The sequence below is a fragment of the Hippocampus bargibanti genome, linkage group LG14 (genome assembly GCF_051943395.1).
Source record: "Hippocampus bargibanti isolate YZ-2025 linkage group LG14, ASM5194339v1, whole genome shotgun sequence".
Lineage (NCBI taxonomy): Eukaryota > Metazoa > Chordata > Actinopteri > Syngnathiformes > Syngnathidae > Hippocampus > Hippocampus bargibanti.
Genome location: NC_142747.1, coordinates 16,482,249 through 16,501,815, shown reverse-complemented (window position 1 = coordinate 16,501,815; position 19,567 = coordinate 16,482,249). Strand labels below are relative to the sequence as shown.

The following is a 19,567-nucleotide window of genomic DNA, read 5'->3' as shown; positions in this document are numbered from 1 at the left end:
CACGAAGTTTTCAGACCAAATAAAGTACCCAAAATGCATTGTGTGTCGCTTTCTCGGTCAGGGGCGTTCCTTCCGTGACGTCACGTCAGGCATCGTCATCAACTCGAAAACAAGACTTTCTGTATATTCAGCGCGAGTCTTAAAACGTAAAATATAGCTATATGCGGTGGAATCTTTGTAAAATACGCTCAGTAGAAGTCATTTGAAGTGATTTTACAAATTATGGACGCAACTTGTCCGCCGGAGGTGTCGGTTGTCCTTTAAATTGCTCATGATTGTCCTCAAAATGCTGACCTGTAATTATGAAACCAGTTGATAACAGTACTGGTCTTCAGGTTGAGCTGAGAGGCTAGTTCCTCGATGGTCTTGGGGGAGGGATACGGTTTCTGTTGGTAGGCCCTTTTCAAGGCTTCCTTCTCCTCAGGTCCCAGCACCACCCTCGGCTTCTTCAGTTGCTGCTGCGGACCCGGACTCTGAGAGCCTTGCACGTAGTCCGGCCCCGCGAGGCCCCCGTCTACGGAATGGCCATCACTTAAGGAGCTTAGCCTCCTCTTCATGTAGGCTGTGGGTAGACAAAACAACAAAAGGGTCAGTTCAATAATTGTAGGACATTTACAAATGGTGAATGTGAGTCATCGTTGGGGTCCTGTGGTTGTATGGTTCCATACTGAACTGCTCACTCACTTGATTTCTATTTTGTCATCACAATATTTTGCTGCCATAATTCAATATTTCAAGTCAACAAATAAGCATTTTTTGCACCTGCAGTAATTTATATTATGACCACATGATATACAGTGATACCTTGCCTTATGAACTTAATTGGTTCCCAGACAGTGTAAGGCGAAAAGTGTATATCCCAAAAAATAATTTCCCATAGGAAACCATTAAAATGAGAATAATCCGTTCCCAGGTCCCCATAAAACATAATTTTCTACTTTCTCATTTTCTAAGCCTTAAAACAACACAAAACATCCCGTATTTTATGTATAATAAATGTGCAATGGTATTATAATAAAATAAATTAACTGTACTATATAATAAAGTCATTTTATTTATCTTTGTGATGGTCGTTGATGGCTTGATGGAATGGAGTGGCCGGTTTCATCAGCATTAAACACTTGTTGAGGAACACAGCCTTCTTCTTTCACCATCTTGAGGAATGATCCCTCTAGGGACTTTGTCTGCAATAATTTTATCTAGTTCCTCATCAATTGTGGTCTGTTTAGCTGGGTTGATAGCTTTTTGCATCAAGTGTACAGATGGCTCGTGCGGGTTGTTTGTGGAGCCTGATTGATGAGATATTTTAACCTTGCAGTGTACACTCTGCCTTTGAACTATCAAAGTTGAAACTCTCACTGTCGTCTGCCTGTCTGTTTAATGTTTAAACCACCCCCTTTCACTGCTGCGTTCTTTGAACAATCACGTGGCTTTAACCGAAGACTGGTTTACATGGTCCTTTTTTCACTCTAAAAAGACCTTACTATACATGGTAGTTTTTTTCACACTAAAAACGCTTTAGGGTATTGCATGGTCGTTTTTTTTTCACGTTAAAAACGGCTGACTATATATACAGTAAAGTCTCGTTATATCGATATCGGATATATCGATAGTCCCGGTTATATCGATACTATTTCTATGCACGCACGGAGAAAATTACAAGCAAACAGGGTCGGATATATCGATCCCGGTTATATCGATATTTTTTCGGACTCCCTTGAATATATATAACGAGACTTATATATATATATATATATATATATATATATATATATATATATATATATATATATATATATATAGTTTTTTTTTCGGGCTAAAAACACCTTACTATACAATGTATATGTACAAAGTTTATACAGTGAGACCTCAACTTACAAACTTTTTGCCTGACAAACGTCAAATTTATGAAAATTAAACCTTATAATAAGCACTATTTTCATAATACACACCCACCACGGCTGACGGAGTGATCTTCGGCGGAAGCACACGACCGAACAGCACCAGCGGTTAAGTTACCAACAGTCCTTATGGATGGTGACTCTCCTTCCATAAGCCATCGACGACCATCAAAAAGGTAAATAAAACTTTATTTTAAAGCACAGTTTATTTCTTTAATTAGTCGTCATGTAATGCGCCTCTCTTTCCAAACAGCAATTCCCTTTGACCTCGACCTCCAACGCCATTCCATCAAGCCGTAAATGACCATCACAAATATAAATAAAGTGACTTTATGATACAATGCAGTGTATTTCTTTCATTACAATACAATTGCACATTTATTATACATAGAATAAGGTATGTTGTGTGTACTTTTAAGGCTTATTTAGTTGAAAAGTATATTTTATGGAAACCCGGGAACGGATTATTCCCATTTTAATGGTTTCCTATGGGAAATTTCTTTTTGAGATACATACTTTTCACCTTACACACTCTGTCTGGGAACCATTTAAGTTTGTAAATTGAGGTCTCACTGTATAAGTCTTGAGTCAAGACCAATAATATACTGAGTTATTCTAACCTGACACTAGATGGTGCTACTGTAACTCCCATAAAATGAAACAATGAAGTCTTGTTCAACACAAACAGCAGCTGCAGCTCAGGCACCAGAGGCGGAAAATGAACAGTACACGGCAAATTCACATTAGTTTGACATTTTGTCCACCCCTGATATACGCTGCCAGATATATTAGTCGTGCGGCAGCAGAAGCGAGACCCTTAGAGCAAGGTTAGGGCAATGCAAAAAAAAAAAAAAAAAAAAAGAGGGGAAAGCTGCTACCTCGCAGGCTGGTATTGCAAAGGTGAGGGATCAAACATGGTTACTGTAGAGTACGGTTGGTGTCTTTCCTCCTGGCTCTGCTCTGGGTCGGGACTTTTGAACGCTACAGGGGCACTTTACTTTGGGGTCAGTAAACCCAAATGAAGCTTAAAGGAGAGTGACCTCCAAACATGCGCTATAAAAATGCAATCAAAATAGCCTGCTTGTGCTTTTCACACATAAATGTGATGTTTTTTTATTTGTGGTTGTATAAGGCCAAATGGCCCCCAAGCCATGCTGTTGTTGTTGTTTTTGTGTTGTCACTTGGTGTTGTTGTAATAATAATAATAATAATAATAATAATAATAATAATAATAATAATAATAATAATAATAATAATAATAATAATAATAATAACAATAATAATAATAATAATCATAATAATAATACATTGAATTTCTAAGCGCCTTTCAAAACTCGGAAGGACACTTTACAGTCACGGGATTTTTTTTGTGCGGGTGAGCAGCGGCAGCCATTTGCGCCAGCATTCACTCTACCCGGAAATAACACAGCAGCAAAGTTATGAAAGGAAGAGGAAAGGAAAGAAAGGGGGAAAAAAAATCAATATGTATGTATTGCATTGTCTGTTGGACAGGCACCCTCATTTCAAGCTTATATAACACCGGACCCATATCATTTAGGAATTAACTCATTCACTGCCATTCACGAATATTTTCTGGAATTGAAAATATGACGAAGAGCGCCATTCCCAAATTTATTTGGGTTTCAGTTTTTCTTGCCGGGAGGAGGGGGGCTGCTAATAAAGCGCTGGTCAGACCTCTGGCAATGTTTTTTTTCACTTGCACGAGGGGGCAGCATTTGCCTTTAGTAAAGCTGCCTCCACTTGCACCTCATATTACTCCAGAACTACATAACTTAGGAATTAACTCTTTTTTCTGATGAAGGAAGAGATGCTAAGGTTTCTTATACTGCATGGAATGGTTATGCAGTCCTAAACCCCAATATTCTGTGACATCGTGTGGAACGGATACGGATTGTTTTTTTCAGCATTTTTGGCCACGACATTCATCAAGGAGAAAACTCTGCTGAGTGTTTGCGCCTTTTCAGCAGCACGAATATACCAGCACTGTTTTTGATTTGGGAGGAATGTCGGTGCTTTTTGACTGTCATCGCTGGACAGCTCTGGGGGGAGTGTGCTTTTTTAGCTTGAGGTGCCGATGATGCAAAGAAAGGAGCGGTGATGCGAATGTGGAACTGCCGCGGCTTGGAATTGAAGCGGATTTACGTAGAACAGGAGATGTGAGACAATCTCTTTCGTCAATGGATGCTACAGCTTCGTGTTTGCTTTCAGCATTTAGCTTGTAGCAGACATGCATATTTCACCATGCTGTCTCTGATCCACTGGTGAAAAGGACACTTTGGTCCTCTCCTCTTTCATCTAGGACTGCTTCACGCAACAAAGAGGGTGCAAAAAGTGCTAAAGATCGAAGACTGCGTCTTCTGTGTTGTGTCACATTTTTTGTTAATATTTTTTTTTTTACTTCAAAATGGTGCCGCGAGAGTGTCTGCCTTTACAGCAGCTCCTGTATTTTGTTTTTGCTGCTGTGAAATGGAAATTTCTCCATTGTTAGACAAATAAAGGCTCATCTAATCTAATCTAACTGTATGATGCCAGTGACTGGTGGGATGTTGAAATGAAAGCGCTCGTCCTCCAAAGGAGCCTCAATCGCGTGGTGAGGGGTCAGCGTGAGGCCATTGGATTAGCCATTGGATCACGAACGTCACGTCGGCAAAAAAGATTAAAAATTAAAGTTTATAGACTGATGATTATTACAATGATGACAATGATGAAGAGGAGTGCTGATGGCTGTGAGTAAGCAGACCCCGCGGCGGTCCCCTAGCTGTCAGATCTAATACGGGACGTGATGGCTGCCGTCCTGATTGCTACTGACATCACACCAAGATGACTGTGATCTGCACAACATGCTCGGCCGTCCTGCACAAAGGATATCGTCTGTGCAGATGTGCACGCGCGATTCAAAAGGGCTTTCATCGGTATGTTTATCAAATAAATCAATTTCAAGTAAGTACACAGCGCCTTTGTTGTTATTTAAAGGACAACCGACGTCACTTTTCTGTTTCCGAACTGACATCAGAAAAACGTTTTATAGCATCTAAAATACCCAAAACATGTAGTATGATATTTTGATTCAAATGCAAAACCAATAAAAATGACTTAAAGTGTCCAAAATGTGCAAAAAAATTGAGCTGCGAATTCGGCATTTTCAGAAAGTCCCGCCCCCAGTTCGTGACATCACGCCAAGACATCTTGCATTGCTGGAGAATCAAAACAATGGCTTCAGATTCGGAGAAGCCCCCTGTGAGGAATTAATCAGCCCGTTTCCACAGGCTGATAAATTCCTTATATGGAGCTTGGTCGCCCTCTTCTGGCTCTTTTTGGTGCAACATGACGTTTTCAGACCAAACAAGCACAGCAAAATGCATTGACGTGATGGAAGGACTGCGACAATGTGTCCTTTTTTCGGTCAGGGGCGTTCCTTCAGTGACGTCACGTACGGACTCGTCACCAACTCATTTCCGGAATATTCAGCACGAGTCTTAAAACGTAAAATATAGCTATATGCCGTGGAATCTTTGTAAAATACGCTCAGTAGAAGTCATTTGAAGCCATTTTACAAATTATCGACACAACTTGTCCGGATACGTCGGTTGTCCTTTAAATATGAAGCTACGTGTGTAGTTTTTGGTTTTTTTTTGTTTACCGCCCTCCAGCCTTGAGCTATTCATACACACCTTTCTTTTCCAGTCGCTTCATGTCCATGAGTTTCTCCACACTGTGCGGGTCCTGGAGCCAAAGCTGCATTCGGACAAAGGGCTCCCTGCCCTTCAGGCTGAGCTTGTGCCACGGTTTGGGCCTGGCCAGCAGGTCTGAGACCGAACCCTGTGTCAGACCCAGGATAGTCTCACCAAACAGACGCTGGCCTGGTAGGGATAGAAGAAAAGTAGTCTTTGTCAGAGAAAATCATTGCTTCTAAAGGTGCGCAAAAATTTGGGAGATAAAAATATTAAACAGCAAAGCTAGTTTTACTTGCAAAAAAAATGACTTTTTGTTGTATAGTTCAGAAGTGGCCTCACCCATACATGTTTTGGAAATTCTAAAATGGAGATTTTCGTGTTCAAATAATGTGAGTGTTACAAAAGTGTAAATTACAAGTAAATAAAACAGGAACATGCTTTTGTTGTTTGTTTATGCATTCAATTGGAATAAAAACTTTCACCATAAAAATGAACTGTCTGTATTGTGTCAATAGTTGCTTTATAAAGTGAGTATTGTGGTCAAAATCGGGAGTCCCCCGACCTAATCGTGAGAGGTGTATATTAATCATAATTAAAAATTGTAAATATACCACAAATGATGAGCCAAACAACTTAATAATCCATAAATTATCTTGTATTATCTAATTGCAAAAACCTACAAATGCAGCAAACAACTTAGCTCCTTTCCAACATACAGACGTTCCCCAACTTACGAATGAGATACGTTCCATTCATTCGTAATATGAATTTGTTTGTAAGTTGCTTTCATGCTATATTTTGTATATTATATTTTGTAGCTGGGCCAAAACAAACATGCGTATCATACCTCTGAAGATGGAGGTTACTGATTCGCTGTGGCGACCCCTTGAAGGGAAAAGCCGAAAGGAAAAGAAGAAGAAGCTAGCTAACATATAGCTAGCTAAATAGCCAGCTAGCTGGATTCATGAGTAATACCCAAGGGTTTGGTGCATGTGCCGATCTTCTTAAAATAGATTTTTTAAATACCCAAAACCCTGAAAACACTAGATACTGTATTGGTTTGCACTGAAAAATTAATATTTAATAAAATATATGCTCTATAAAGATATGTACATGTAGAACTGGAGATATTACTACAACATGTTCATATGTACCGTTGTTCGTAACTCGAGTGTTCGTAAGTAAGGGAGTGTCTGCATATGGAAAGTTTGAAAATGCACCATTCGTGCCTTATACAGACGCTCCCCAACTTCCGAACAAGATACGTTCCAAACGGTCGTTTGTCATGAGAATTTGTTTGTAAGTTGCTTCAGTGCTATATTTTGTCTAGAATATATGTTTAAGGTTTATATAAGTTTAAGGCTTGTAGAAGTAAACTGTATCGGTTTGTACTGAAAAATAAAAATTTAATAAAATATATGCTCTATAAAAATATGTACATGGACACCTGGAGAGAATACTACATATGTGACTACAAAAATGGTCGTATGTACCGTTGTTCGTAACTCGAATGTTCTTAAGTAGGGGTGTGTCCATTAATGTCTGAGATGAGATGCATCGTGATGGGTCATTCGCGAACGAATGGGCAATTAGAGCCAGCTCATTATGTATCTTCAGAAGAATACAAAGTCATATGAAAATTATACATTTTATATTTTTTTACATTAGTAATTCGTTTCACACATAATTTTACATTATTTATGGGAGTAAATTAATTAAAGCAACAACAAAAAACTGAGCTAATTTGGAGCTGAAAGAGCCGGCTCATTTTAGTGAGTCAAGCCAAAAGAACTGGTTCTTTTTAGATAGCCGGAATTCCCATCACGAGAGGTGCATTCCTTTCTTGACCATACTTCCTTGACACTAATTGCCACTTTTGTATTAGTCTGTGCTTTGGTGCAATCTTGCGGCATTTAGGGGATTATAGAATGAGCACAAAAATATACATCGATTTGGAAAAATAACGTAGGGTAGGTACCATGAGGAAAAAAAAAACAAAATACTGTATCTAAAAGGGCTGCCTGGAGCTCGGTAATAGAAATAGATTTTCTGAATGTCTCACCGAGGTTGTTGTCTGTCAGCACCTCCTTCACCTTCTTGGTAATAGCATAAGTATCAAGCTCAGCAGACATCGCAACCATCTCCTGAATGCTCAAACCCGAATGACCAGGTATCGGCAGCGGGGTGCCTGGTTGCGAGTCCCCACAGGAAGGATCGTCGGAGGGGGGCTTGAGCCCGGACGACTGCGACAGATCGCAGGCGAGGCCGTTGACGGACTCTTCGGCCGAGCTGAGGGGCGACTCGGGAGCGGGGCTGCAGCTCGCTGATGTTTTCGGAGTACCTTCTGCTTTTTGGAGACAAAGGGCAAGACCGGTGTTTGAAATAACGTCTGCCCAGAAGCCCGGGGCGTACAACTTTTACGTCGGGCGTACAACTTTTACGTCGGGCGTACAACTTTTACGTCGGGCGTACAACTTTCAAAATGTCTCTGCCCGGGTGGCCGACGACTTCTTTAAGAAAAAAAGTTTTCAAATCAAGCTTTATTCAATAGAGCAAAAGCTACAAGCAAACCGCTACAAACCACACTCTTTCTAAGTGCCTTTCAAAACACCCAAGTACACTTTACAGTTACGGTATAATGTACGTTTACGTTTTGTAGCGTCATAAATTTTGTTAGCTTCTTTTGACGAGCATTCGTTTGTCAATTTGCATACTCGGCACGGCAGCTCAATCAGAAGCCTGTTTCGTGTTTCGGACTTTCCAGAGCGTTATAAGGATTTGCATTTGAATATCATTTTCCAAAGTAGATGCACAGAACCTCAGCCCCATAAGACAATTTATGGCATTACAAAACATAAATGTACATTATACCGTGACTGTAAAGTGTACTTGAGAGTTTTGAAAGGCGCTTAGAAAGAGGAGTCCACATGGCTTTTAGCAAACAACGCAACGCAAACATTGCATTGAGCACCATGACGACAAACGACAACTGGAACAAAATCTTCAGCAAGGGAAATTTACCATAAATTAAGCAAGGGAGCATTTGTGGTAGGTACTTCTTTAATTAAAAAAATCATTTATACTTATTATTTATACTGTAATTTATTCAAGTTGTGAAAAATGGGGCAGGCAACTTTATGGCCGGGCAGGCAACTTAAAGGCCGGGCAGGCAACTTTAGGGGGGGCTTTAGCTATGCTAAAATCAACTTAATCCCTATTTAAGGAACGGCAAATATGTTTTAAGTTTTTTAGTTTGACGCATTTTTGGCTTGCTGATCATTCTTTCATCTCCCTGTCTCTGCCCTGTGTAGTGTTGCTGTGCAGCTCAGCAGGCTGGAAGAGAGCAGTCATGAGGAGCTGTCAGTGTACATTAGCTGCTGCTTACACCCCCAGAGAGAAACGGAGACATACACACGCACGCATACACAGAGCTGCCATCTGGCGCCGCAACACTAACTTGTCTATGACATGACAAACCAGCAGCTTGCTGGCTGACACTGCCACAGTGAATGTAGAGGGGGCGGGGGGTGGGAGGAGTTATCAGGGAGGATCTGAGGTCAGATCGGGCGAGGGACTGAAAGATGGATGGAGGGAGGGAGGGAAGATTGAGTGATTGACAGATGGGATAGTGGCAAGTCGCCGCGAGCTCTAATCAGGGCTTTCTGAGTAAAGAGGTTGTGTGAATCATGATGTAGAAGGATTTGTGTACCTTGGTTCTGATGAAACCAGAAAAGCCTAGTTATACGCCGGGATCCAGGTTACTGCGCATGCGCTGTAAGCGGTCTGTATTTCCGATTGTTAGCGTTTTTTTTTTATCATTTCAAATAATGTACGGCGTACGATAACTTTTATACGGGAATTGTAATCATTTATACGAGCAGCTATTAGCCAAGGTTGACAGGTATGAAACTCAAACTCGCATCATTTTCACCTTTTCTTGAGCGAAGTCTAACTCCTGGAAATGCTTGGGAGTACAGTGATACCTCGGCTTACGAACGCTTTAGCTAACGAACTTTTCACCTTACGAACTTTAAATTTGCATACGAACTAGTTTTCGTCGGACAAACCAAACCACGCGGTCGAAAAGCGCGACGGTGGCTGTCGGACTAGTTTTCCACAGCCCATCTGTTTGAGTGCAGACGTGGTTTGTTATCATGTGGAGAACTTTTGCTATTATGGGACCGAAAAAGACCCAATCACAGGCTAGTGTTAAGCCTAAGAAGACACTAAAGAAAATTACGGTTGAGCAGAAGAAGGAGATCATCAAAAAACACAAATGAGGTGTGCGTTTGTGACTTAGCGTCCCAGAACCAGTATGCTAAGTCAACCATTGCTACGTGTGGCTACGGGTGTTTCTGTGTTGTCTATGCAACGGTATCAGGCAGTAGAAGAGGTTGAAAAATTTCTGTTGATTTGGATTAATGAAAAGCAGCTAGCAGGGGACAGTGAGTGAGGGTATTATCGCCGAGAAATCACAGCAAATTCATTCGGATATCATCAAGAGGCAACTACATCAACGACCATCACGAAGGTAAATAAAACGACTTTATTTTACAGTACAGTCTATTTCTTTAATTACAATACAATATCATATTTATTATACATAGAACAAGGTATATTTTGTGTAGTTTTAAGGATTATTTAGTCGAAAATTATGTTTTATGGTGACCTGGAAACAGATTATTCTCATTTTTAATGGTTTCCTTTGGGAAATTAATGTTTGGAAGACACACTTTTCGCCTTACACACACTTTCTGAAAACCAATTAAGATCGTATACTGAGGCATCACTGTATTCCTCACGAAACGACTGTAGTTTTCTTTTACTTGTTACACTTTTTGTTGATTTGGAATGACCCGTATCATGCGCATGCACAATTTATCTATAGGAAGCTAACAGGTAGCACTATGCCGATCGCCTGTTCTCATATTTTGAATTAACGTTGAGTACAGTACTTACTATTTTGACGATTTTGGATTGATTGTTTTGATTGGAAACGGTCATTTTCATTATTAACCCGGAATGTGAAAATGAAAATGGGAGTTTTTACGGCAAAACCAGAGTAGTTGGCAGGTATGGATTTGTGTACCTTGGTTCTGAGTTGGCTGAATGTGTGCGTTTTGCCCCTGGTCTCCATTGAGCCACGGCTGCATGCGCAGGTACGGCTCGCGGTTCCTCTGGTTCAACTTGTTCCACGGCTTGTTTCGAGACAGACTGTCACCGAGTATTCCCTAAAGTGCGCACCAAAGGGGGAATGGGTCAGAGATAAAACTGCTGCAGAGTGGAACTATCGGGAGCAGGCGAAACAGAAAAAAAGGACTCGAGAGAAATCAGACACATAGTAACCCCCCCCCCCCCCCCCACCTCTTTGGAGTCTTCCTGGTTGTAGTTCTCATCTCCTGCCGAAGACCTGCGAGGGTCCGTGTGCATGCTGCTCCACCACTGTTCTCTCCAGTAACCCACCCCGCCCGCCGCAGTCCCGGAGCGTATGGAACCCTCGGAGCTCCGACCCTGCCTGAATGCGCCGTCCGATGACATGTCGATCCCCGAAGAGGGCCTGCCCTCCCTCTTGATGCCGGAGCTGAAGTCCAACACCGGGGACGGGGAAGATGGCGACGACAACAGTGAGCTGGGAGGCTTCTTGAGGGAAAGAGCCAGGGGATTGTAAGGAGGGAGGGGGGCGGTGAGCGGGGAACTCATTAGGTCTCTCGGAGACACTAAGGATGATGCGGACGATGAAGCTTTGAGGATGGGTTCCAGCGCAGCCTGCTGGGCTTCCATCTCTCGCCGAGCTTGCTCCAGGATGGAGCGGATGGCCTCGTCTGACCCGCCACCCCCACCGCCTCCCAGTCCGCTTACGCCCCCTCCTTTCAGGCCGGCGTACGAGGGTTGCGCATGTGACAAATCTGGTGACATGAAAATAAACAATGTCAAGGGATATAGAAACATCTCCGGACTTGATAGAGGGCCATAATAATAATAATAATAATAATAATAATAATAATAATAATAATAATAATAATACTTTTCATTTATAAGCGCCTTTCAAAACTCTCAAGGTCACTTTACAGTCACAGGATCCGTTTTTCTGTGGGTGAGCAGCGGCAGCCACACGCACCAGCGTTCACTCAACCCGGAATAACTCAAAGAGACAGAAAGCTAGCTAGATAGCTAATAAATAGATAATAGATAGCTACCTAGATAGCCAGCCAGCTAGATAGTGAATAGACAGCTAGCTAGATAGCTAGCTAGGCAGCCAGAGCTAAAAGATAGCAAATAGCTAGCAAATGATAATAATAATACTAATAATAATACATTTCATTTCAAAGCGCCTTTCAAAACTCTCAAGGTTACTTTTCAGTCACACGATCAGTTTTTCTGTGGGTGAGCAGTGGCAGCCACATGCGCCAGCGTTCACTCAACCCGGAATAACTCAAATAGATAGAAAGCTAGCTAGTTAGCTAATAAATAGCTAATAGATAGCCAACTAGATCGCCATCCAGCTAGATAGCGAATAGACAGCTAGCTAGATAGCTAGCTAGCCAGCCAGAGCTAATAGATAGCAAATAGCTAGCAAATGATAATAATACTAATACATATCATTTCAAAGCGCCTTTCAAAACTATCAAGGTCTCTTTTCAGTCACAGGATCAGTTTTTTTTCTGTGAAAAGAGATGTTCACTCACCGGCTTTCTGCACCTGCAGCTCCCTTTTGGCCTGCTCTAGGATGGACTTGATGGCCTCATCCGAACCCGCTTCTTGAGTGCGGACGCGAGCAGTGATGTTACCTGGAAGGGAAGAAAATAAGCGAGAGATTAAGACAAGGAAGGGAAAACAACAATTTGGAGACAAAGAGATCATTGAATGCTAATTTAATTAACCTTATCACTGCATAAAGATACGTCCGTATAAGCTCTCAGTCGTACAGGAGTGGTCCATCGATGAGAAGGAGTCTTCAGCCGTCACCTGTACTTCTTTGAAGGTGTTGGATGTTTCGCTCTTCATCCAAAAAAGCTTTGTCAGCAAATTTTTAGTTCACTGACGAAGCTTTTCGGATGAGGAGTGAAATGTCCGACACCTTCACCTGCAGATGACTGCTGAAGAAACCTTCTCATCCACTGCACAAAGACCTATCTGCTATCTCTAAAGCAACTCCATCGTAGACGTTGGTTCCTTCAAAGCTCGCACATGCAAACGCACTACACTGCTACGGGTAGAACTACCAGTGAAACTCCAGAATGAACATGCTGGCTTTGTCCGGCTACCATCGTGGCACATTTATGCTAGCTGAACTAGCCATGATTCGTCGAAGCACAGACAATTAAGCAAGCACACGGATAGAGTTGACCCTTACACAAACATGCCACACGGACAGAACGTGCTCAAATCTGTGTGTGAAAGGGGGACAGACCTGTGTGTGAAGTTGTATTGGAGAGGGCTCTCCGCTTCGGAACATCCTGAAACACTCGGCTAAGCTGGGGCTGGCCTGAGCCCTCTGTTAAAAACAATATACCACACACTCTGTTACAGCAATTGTGGGTTGATTTGCTAACGGCTACGCTGGTGTATGAAGTTCCCCCAGAGATAAAAAGCAACGTGGGGATAAGTTTATCCAGTGCACATTACAGCACCCTAAAAATCACGTGCAGCCTGACAGGAACCCAACATCGACTTCTAGCTAATGCGAGACACAATGACAACACACCTGCTTTCTAACCGAGGCTCAACTTTCACAGATTTTAACTCATTCACTGCCAGACGATGTGCAAAAATGTGTCCACTCCAGTGCCAGGGTTTTTGTCATTGTCACTCAAATTCCAGGACCCACAGATTATTGAGTTTTAGGACTACATGAACATTCAATGCGGCATAAGAAACATTGGACTTTCTTCTTTCCTCAGAAAAAATAGTTAATTCCTAAGTTATATGGGTCTAGAGTTATATGGGCTTGAAATGGGGGCGACTGTACAAAATACAATACACACATATTGATTTATATAGCACTTTAACCCATTCACTGCCATTCACAAATTAATTTGGGAATTGAAAATATGACGTAAAGTGCCATTCCGAATTTGTTCGGGTTTTGTTTTTTCATGCTTGGGTGATGATAAAGCACTGGCCATGGTCTCGGCCAATGTTTTTTCTTTATCCTTTTTCCATGTTAGTGCTTTGTTCCAGCTTGAGCTGTTGTTAACTTTATAAACAAATATGTATGTATTGCATTGTATTTTGGACAGCTGCCCTCATTTAAAGCTCATATAACTCCAGACCCATATAATTTAGGAATTAACTCTTTTTTTTCCCATGAAAGAAGACAGTCTAAGGTTCTTAACTGCATTGAATGTTTATGTAGTCCTAAAATTCAATATTGTGTGGGTCCTGGAATTCGAGTGACAATGACACTCGGAGTGGACACATTTCTGGCAGTGAATAAGTTCACAACTGCTGAAGCTAGTACAAAGCGCTAATGTGAAAAAAAGGGGAAATTGCTGCCCTTTGTGGAAAATAAAAAACATTGCCATAAGTCAGACAAGTGCTTCTTAAGCACCCCCTGCAAGAAAAACCAAAACCCGAACAAATTCGGGAATGGCGCTCTGCGTCACACTTTTCAAATCCCGAATAAATTCAGGAATGGCAGTGCAAGAGTTAATATACGGTGGTGAACTGTGCTACGTTCCGTGTACCAGCGAGACCATCACCCATCAAAAAAATGTCCTGATGCGTGAACAAAAGCAGGCCCAGCTTAATCGAATTTACACGCCGTTAGCAGCACCTCAGTTTTTCCTAGTTCCCACCAATCAATGCTATTGATTTGTGAAAGGTTTCAGTATTGACCACAATGGCTCCGAGAGGCTCCTGGGATGAGTGTCTGTGTGTGACTAAGAACTCATTCACGACACACAGATGTGGCACAGACGATGGGAGTTAGGAAAGAAGAAGAAGAAGACATATATGAAGGCTAGTTCCTACCGACAACCAAATCAATAGCAGTGTGCAGGGCTGTTCACGTATGCGCACACGCATGCTGGACACACACATACTCAACACGCGGCCGAGGCGCCGGATGCACACGCTAACCTCGTTGCCGGCCTTGGATGCTGCGCAGCGCCAGGATGTTCTGCTCGTCAGCCAGGAACTGTCTCATCTTATGGAAGGGCTCTTTTCCCCGAATGGTGAGCTTGTTCCACGGTTTGGGTCGGGCCAGGATCTCGCTGACGGAGCCCTGGGACAGGCCCAAAACGTAATGGCCGAACACGCGCTGACCGATGTTGTGCTTGATCAGCTGCTCTTTCACTTGCCGAGCGATTTCCGCCGTATCCATGTCCTCGCCATCCAAAACGCTTCCCGTGGTGGCGTCCGAGTGGCTAGGTGACGGCGAAGGGGCGCTGCCGGCGGTGCTGCTCCCGTTAACAGGGGCCATGTCCGGGCTAGCCGGAGGCGGCTGGGGGCTGCTGGCTGCCAGGGGGATGGCGGCGGACCCGCAGCCAGGGGTGGAGGTAGGGATGGAGCTGAGAGTTGGCGTGAAAGGGGTGAACAACAAAGCTCCGCTGGGGATCCCGGACGACTCCTGCAAAGCTTTGGAGTAGAAGGTCTGCAGAAGCTGTCGCTGGATCAACGAGTTCAAAGCCATCTTGCCGCCCACCAGCGGGAAAACCGGAGAGTAGAAGTCCTGTCCGATGCCCGTGGGGGTGAAGGGGTGCGTTTCCCCGCTGCTGCTGCTGCTGGTGGTGGTGGTTGTGGGGACAGTGTTGAGGGTATCCGTGTGAGTGCGAGAAAGGGGAGGATGCGCGGAGGAAGAAAGAGACGAAGGGGGCGAAGAAGTGGGGTTGCAGCTTTCCTCCTTGGGTGCTGACTCTTCTGTCCCTTTCCGCCCGGTTGGCCCTACAAGAAAGGTCAAACACACCATGCATTATGGGGGGGGGAGTCGACAAAAAAGGGGGTCCAAAAAGCAGAGAAGAAACACAAAATTAACTGAAATTGTTTTCCGAATTAGACTTCCCCTTTTTTTGCCAACCCCCCCACCAGACAAAATGCCCATGCATTTGTGATTTCAACCTTTCTTGTAAGTCACAACCTGGAAGGGGTGTGAGGGGGCGGGGGGGGTGAACAGGACAACCAAAACTATTGACGCTAAGTCCCTGATGCCGTTGAGCTTGGCCCAGGAGCTCAAAGTTCCTTGGCGACAGTGGAAAAGAAGTAGTCATACAGATGTTTACAGATGTCCTCCTTCCACGTCGCAGTCGTGACTCTGCAAACTCCATTGTCCCAGATGTTGTAGTACGTCCTTATGTTTATTAAAAATATCCAGTCGAAAAGTCTGAAAACAATACTTACCACTGAACAGAATACAAATGTCGTGTGCAGTTCTTCACATTTATAATCAAAGTTTCCAACTGACTCAATTTTCACATTTCATCCAAACAAATGTAAAAAAAAAAAAAATAAGGTGCACACCCCGTACCCCCAAACTCCCGATCTTTTAACTATATGAATCCATCTCGATGATTGGCGCAGGGAGTAATGTTATTTAAATGCAAAACCATTGAGACTTAACATGATTGTGCGAGACAGTAGGCTCCCCTTACTGTGAATGTTAATCAATTCAGAGCTCCTCGGCTATTCATGCCTAAAGCTATGACATTTTAAAACCATAAACACTGTTGCGGTGGTCCTGATACGGTTTGTGTGTGTGTGTGTGTGTGTATGGGGGGCGGGGCATAGTATCGCGTCTTCGTTTTTTGCTGTTGTGCAACTTCATAGCCCTTAAAGTTGACCTACTGGTGAATAAACTCGATGGAGATGTCTTTGTTATGTACGCGGGCTCAATAGAAAACTAATCTACGTGACATGTTTTATAAAAAAAACACTGTGTTCAGTATTCTCAGAGAAAAAGAAGCAAGATGCATGTTATTTTCATGCATCTGGATGAAATATATGAAAGTACAGCCTTACCCACAGCCTCAGAACAGCCTCCCGTGAGACTTTCCTAAACTTACCGCTAAGCTCGGCGTTCGCTATGCGCAGGGCAGCGCTCTCAGATTGTAGAGTACGGTTCCTCTCTAGCAACAGCACCTCCAGAGGTTTGGATGAATCCTGATTATGAGAAACCACGATGAAGTAAAAAAATAAAAAATAAATGGACTCTGTACCCGCCCAAAATAAATAAATAAACACAATTGAAAAGCTCGTATTGACCATACTTTTTCAATTATCAAATAATTATAGGACAGCGATACCTTGGCTTATGAACCTAATTGGTTCCCGGACAGAGTGTGTAAGGTGAAAAGTGTGTATTCCAAAAATTAATTTCCCATAGGAAACCATTAAAATGAGAATAATCCATTCCCAGGTCCGCATAAAACATAATTTTCAACTTTCTAATTTTCTAAGCCTTAAAACTACACAAATATGTATAATATATGTGCTATGGTATTATAATAAAAAATAAACTGTACGGTATAATAAAGTGGTTTTATTTACCTTTGTGATGGTCATTAATGGCTTGATAGAATGGAGTGCCCGGTTTCATCAGCATTAAACACATGATGAGGAACGGAGCCTTCTTCTTTCACCATCTTGAGGAATGATCCCTCGTCGGTGCTTTCTCTGTGATAATTTTACCTAGTTCATCAATTGTGTTCTGTTTAGCTGGGTTGATAGCTTTTTGCATCAAGTGCACAGATGGCTTGTGCAGGTTATTTGTGGAGCCTAATTGATGGAATATTTTAACCTTGCAGTCTACACTCTGCCTTTGAACTATACAGACGCTCCCGAACTTGCGAACGAGATACGTTCCGAATGGTTGTTCATAAGGTGAATTCGTTCGTAAGTTTCTTCAGAGCTATATTTTATATGGAATGTATGTTCAAGGCTTATATAAGTATGTTCAAGGTTTATATAAATAACCTGTATTGGTTTGTCGTGAAAAATAAACATTTAATAAAATATATGCTCTATAAAGATATGTACCTGTACAACTGGAGAGAATACTACATATGTTACTACAAAAATGTTCATATGTACCATTGTTCGTAACTCGAATGTTCGTAGGTAGAGGAGTGTGTGTATATGGAAAGTTTGAAAACACACCATTTATTGTGCGTGCGCCTTCTACTCTGGTGCGCTTTATAAACCGGATAATACGGTAATGTCATGACGAGAAATTTTTACCTGCACGGAGTCTGATGTTCCAAACTCGACTGACTTCAGAATACTGAGAGGATAAAGCGAAAGGTATTATTTTACTACAAAGAACAAGATAAAAATGAAGAACTTCACAACATGCTGCCGTATCTTCAAGGTCAAAACAGCACGTTGAGTACATCATGCTACAGATTACAGGCCTCGTCTGCAAATGGGGAAATACTTCCGTGCCACCTCACTGACATCAATGATACAATGAATTGTTCTCAAGGTCCTTACCCCAACTCTTTCTTCACCTCTTCATAGTCTGCTTGCTTCACAAGCTTCTCCTCCAGTTCCTGTGGATGACAAAGGACTGAAAATGTTGACACGGACACCTAGAAAATCTAATATCTGAACCCGAGAACCTCCCTCCCCCGATCCCAGTGAATTCTTCTGTGCGTACATTGAGAATGGCGGACTTGCTGCTGAGCTGCTGCTCCAGCTGTGTGATTTGGGTGCTGGTGGTCTCTCGGAGTTTGGTCAGGCTGGCCTGCAGTCTCTGGACGTCCTCCACCAGCTGTGCACTCTCTCTTTCTTTTGCCCTGAGCTCCGCCTCGAGATTCGAGTGGGATGTCACCTCCACAGCTTGCTCCTGGAAGCAAAGAATCAAAACAGCATTTTCAGCAGCCCGAAGATACATTTAACTCAACTGGACAATCACATTTGGCATAGTTTATCTTTCCGGGTGCAACCCACGCATTTATATCCAGGCTTTGGGCCAGGTATACTGTACTACCGCCTTCATTTTTACGGAACCACAAACAACATGGAATGATTGTCAAGAATCTTTTAGCCTTGACTGCATGTCGGTACATTATGATTATACAAACAGAGGGAGTGAGCAAGAGAAAAAAAAGTTACACACATGGATATTTTAGGAGGCTTTTGGGTCCATTTGTTGACCGCAGTTGTTCATTCTCATGACAGAATTCTCCATACTTCAATTTTAGTTAATATTTTAGTTTTGCATTTGTTTTTTCATGGGCCCCAAAATTGATCCAGGTGGTACTCCACTTACGCACCTTGGCACGGACGTTTTCAACGGGATTCGGACTCACGAGAGAAATATACCGTATTTTCCAATGTATAAGGTACACCTGACTATAAGGTGCACCTTCAATAAATGAAAAATGTTTTGCAAATATAATGTGTGTGTGTGTATACACACACACACATATACACATACATAAATATACATACATATACACATACTATATATTATATATAGTAAAGTATAGTACATATATAGTATAGTATATATATACTATATTAGCTAGCTATATATATATATATATATATATATATATATATATATATATATATATATATATATATATATATATATATATATATATATATATATATATATATATATAATTAAATATGTCATTCTTATGTGTAAAGATGGAAACATGCTACTCAATTCTGTGTATTTATTAGTGACGTTCAGTGTATCAGCTAACTAGCTATCTATCTAGCTACCTCACTATCTTATCTGTCTAGCAACTGGCTATTAGCTAGCTAGCTTTTCTCTCTATTTGAGTTATTCCGGGTTGTTGGCTATCTACTAGCTGGCTGGCTAGATTTCTGTCTATTGACTTCCGAAATGTGTATGTATGTGTATATATATATATATATATATATATATATATATATATATATATATATATACACACACACACGCACACACACACACGCACACACACACACACACGCACACACACACACACACACACACATACATAATAAAGTGTTTGTCTTGTACTCAAACATCATACAGTA

The 19,567-nt window shown here is 42.0% G+C and overlaps 1 protein-coding gene across 3 annotated transcripts in view; it reads right to left on the bottom strand.

Annotated features, from left to right (window-relative positions):
- Positions 1-19,567, bottom strand: part of cux1b (cut like homeobox 1b) — a 109,637-nt gene that overhangs the window by 9,103 nt on the left and 80,967 nt on the right. Inside the window, exons 11-22 of one of the 3 annotated variants that reach the window (XM_089014570.1) lie at positions 18,189-18,377; positions 18,023-18,081; positions 17,771-17,813; positions 16,597-16,693; positions 14,678-15,481; positions 13,008-13,091; positions 12,283-12,384; positions 10,961-11,502; positions 10,686-10,827; positions 7,659-7,943; positions 5,594-5,782; positions 295-562 (exon numbers count right to left, since the gene is read on the bottom strand). In XM_089014570.1, coding sequence (XP_088870696.1) covers positions 295-562; positions 5,594-5,782; positions 7,659-7,943; positions 10,686-10,827; positions 10,961-11,502; positions 12,283-12,384; positions 13,008-13,091; positions 14,678-15,481; positions 16,597-16,693; positions 17,771-17,813; positions 18,023-18,081; positions 18,189-18,377 — 2,804 coding nt within the window. The remainder of the gene's footprint in view (positions 1-294; positions 563-5,593; positions 5,783-7,658; positions 7,944-10,685; positions 10,828-10,960; positions 11,503-12,282; positions 12,385-13,007; positions 13,092-14,677; positions 15,482-16,596; positions 16,694-17,770; positions 17,814-18,022; positions 18,082-18,188; positions 18,378-19,567) is intronic. The other 2 variants (XM_089014571.1, XM_089014573.1) reach the window with 2 other exon arrangements.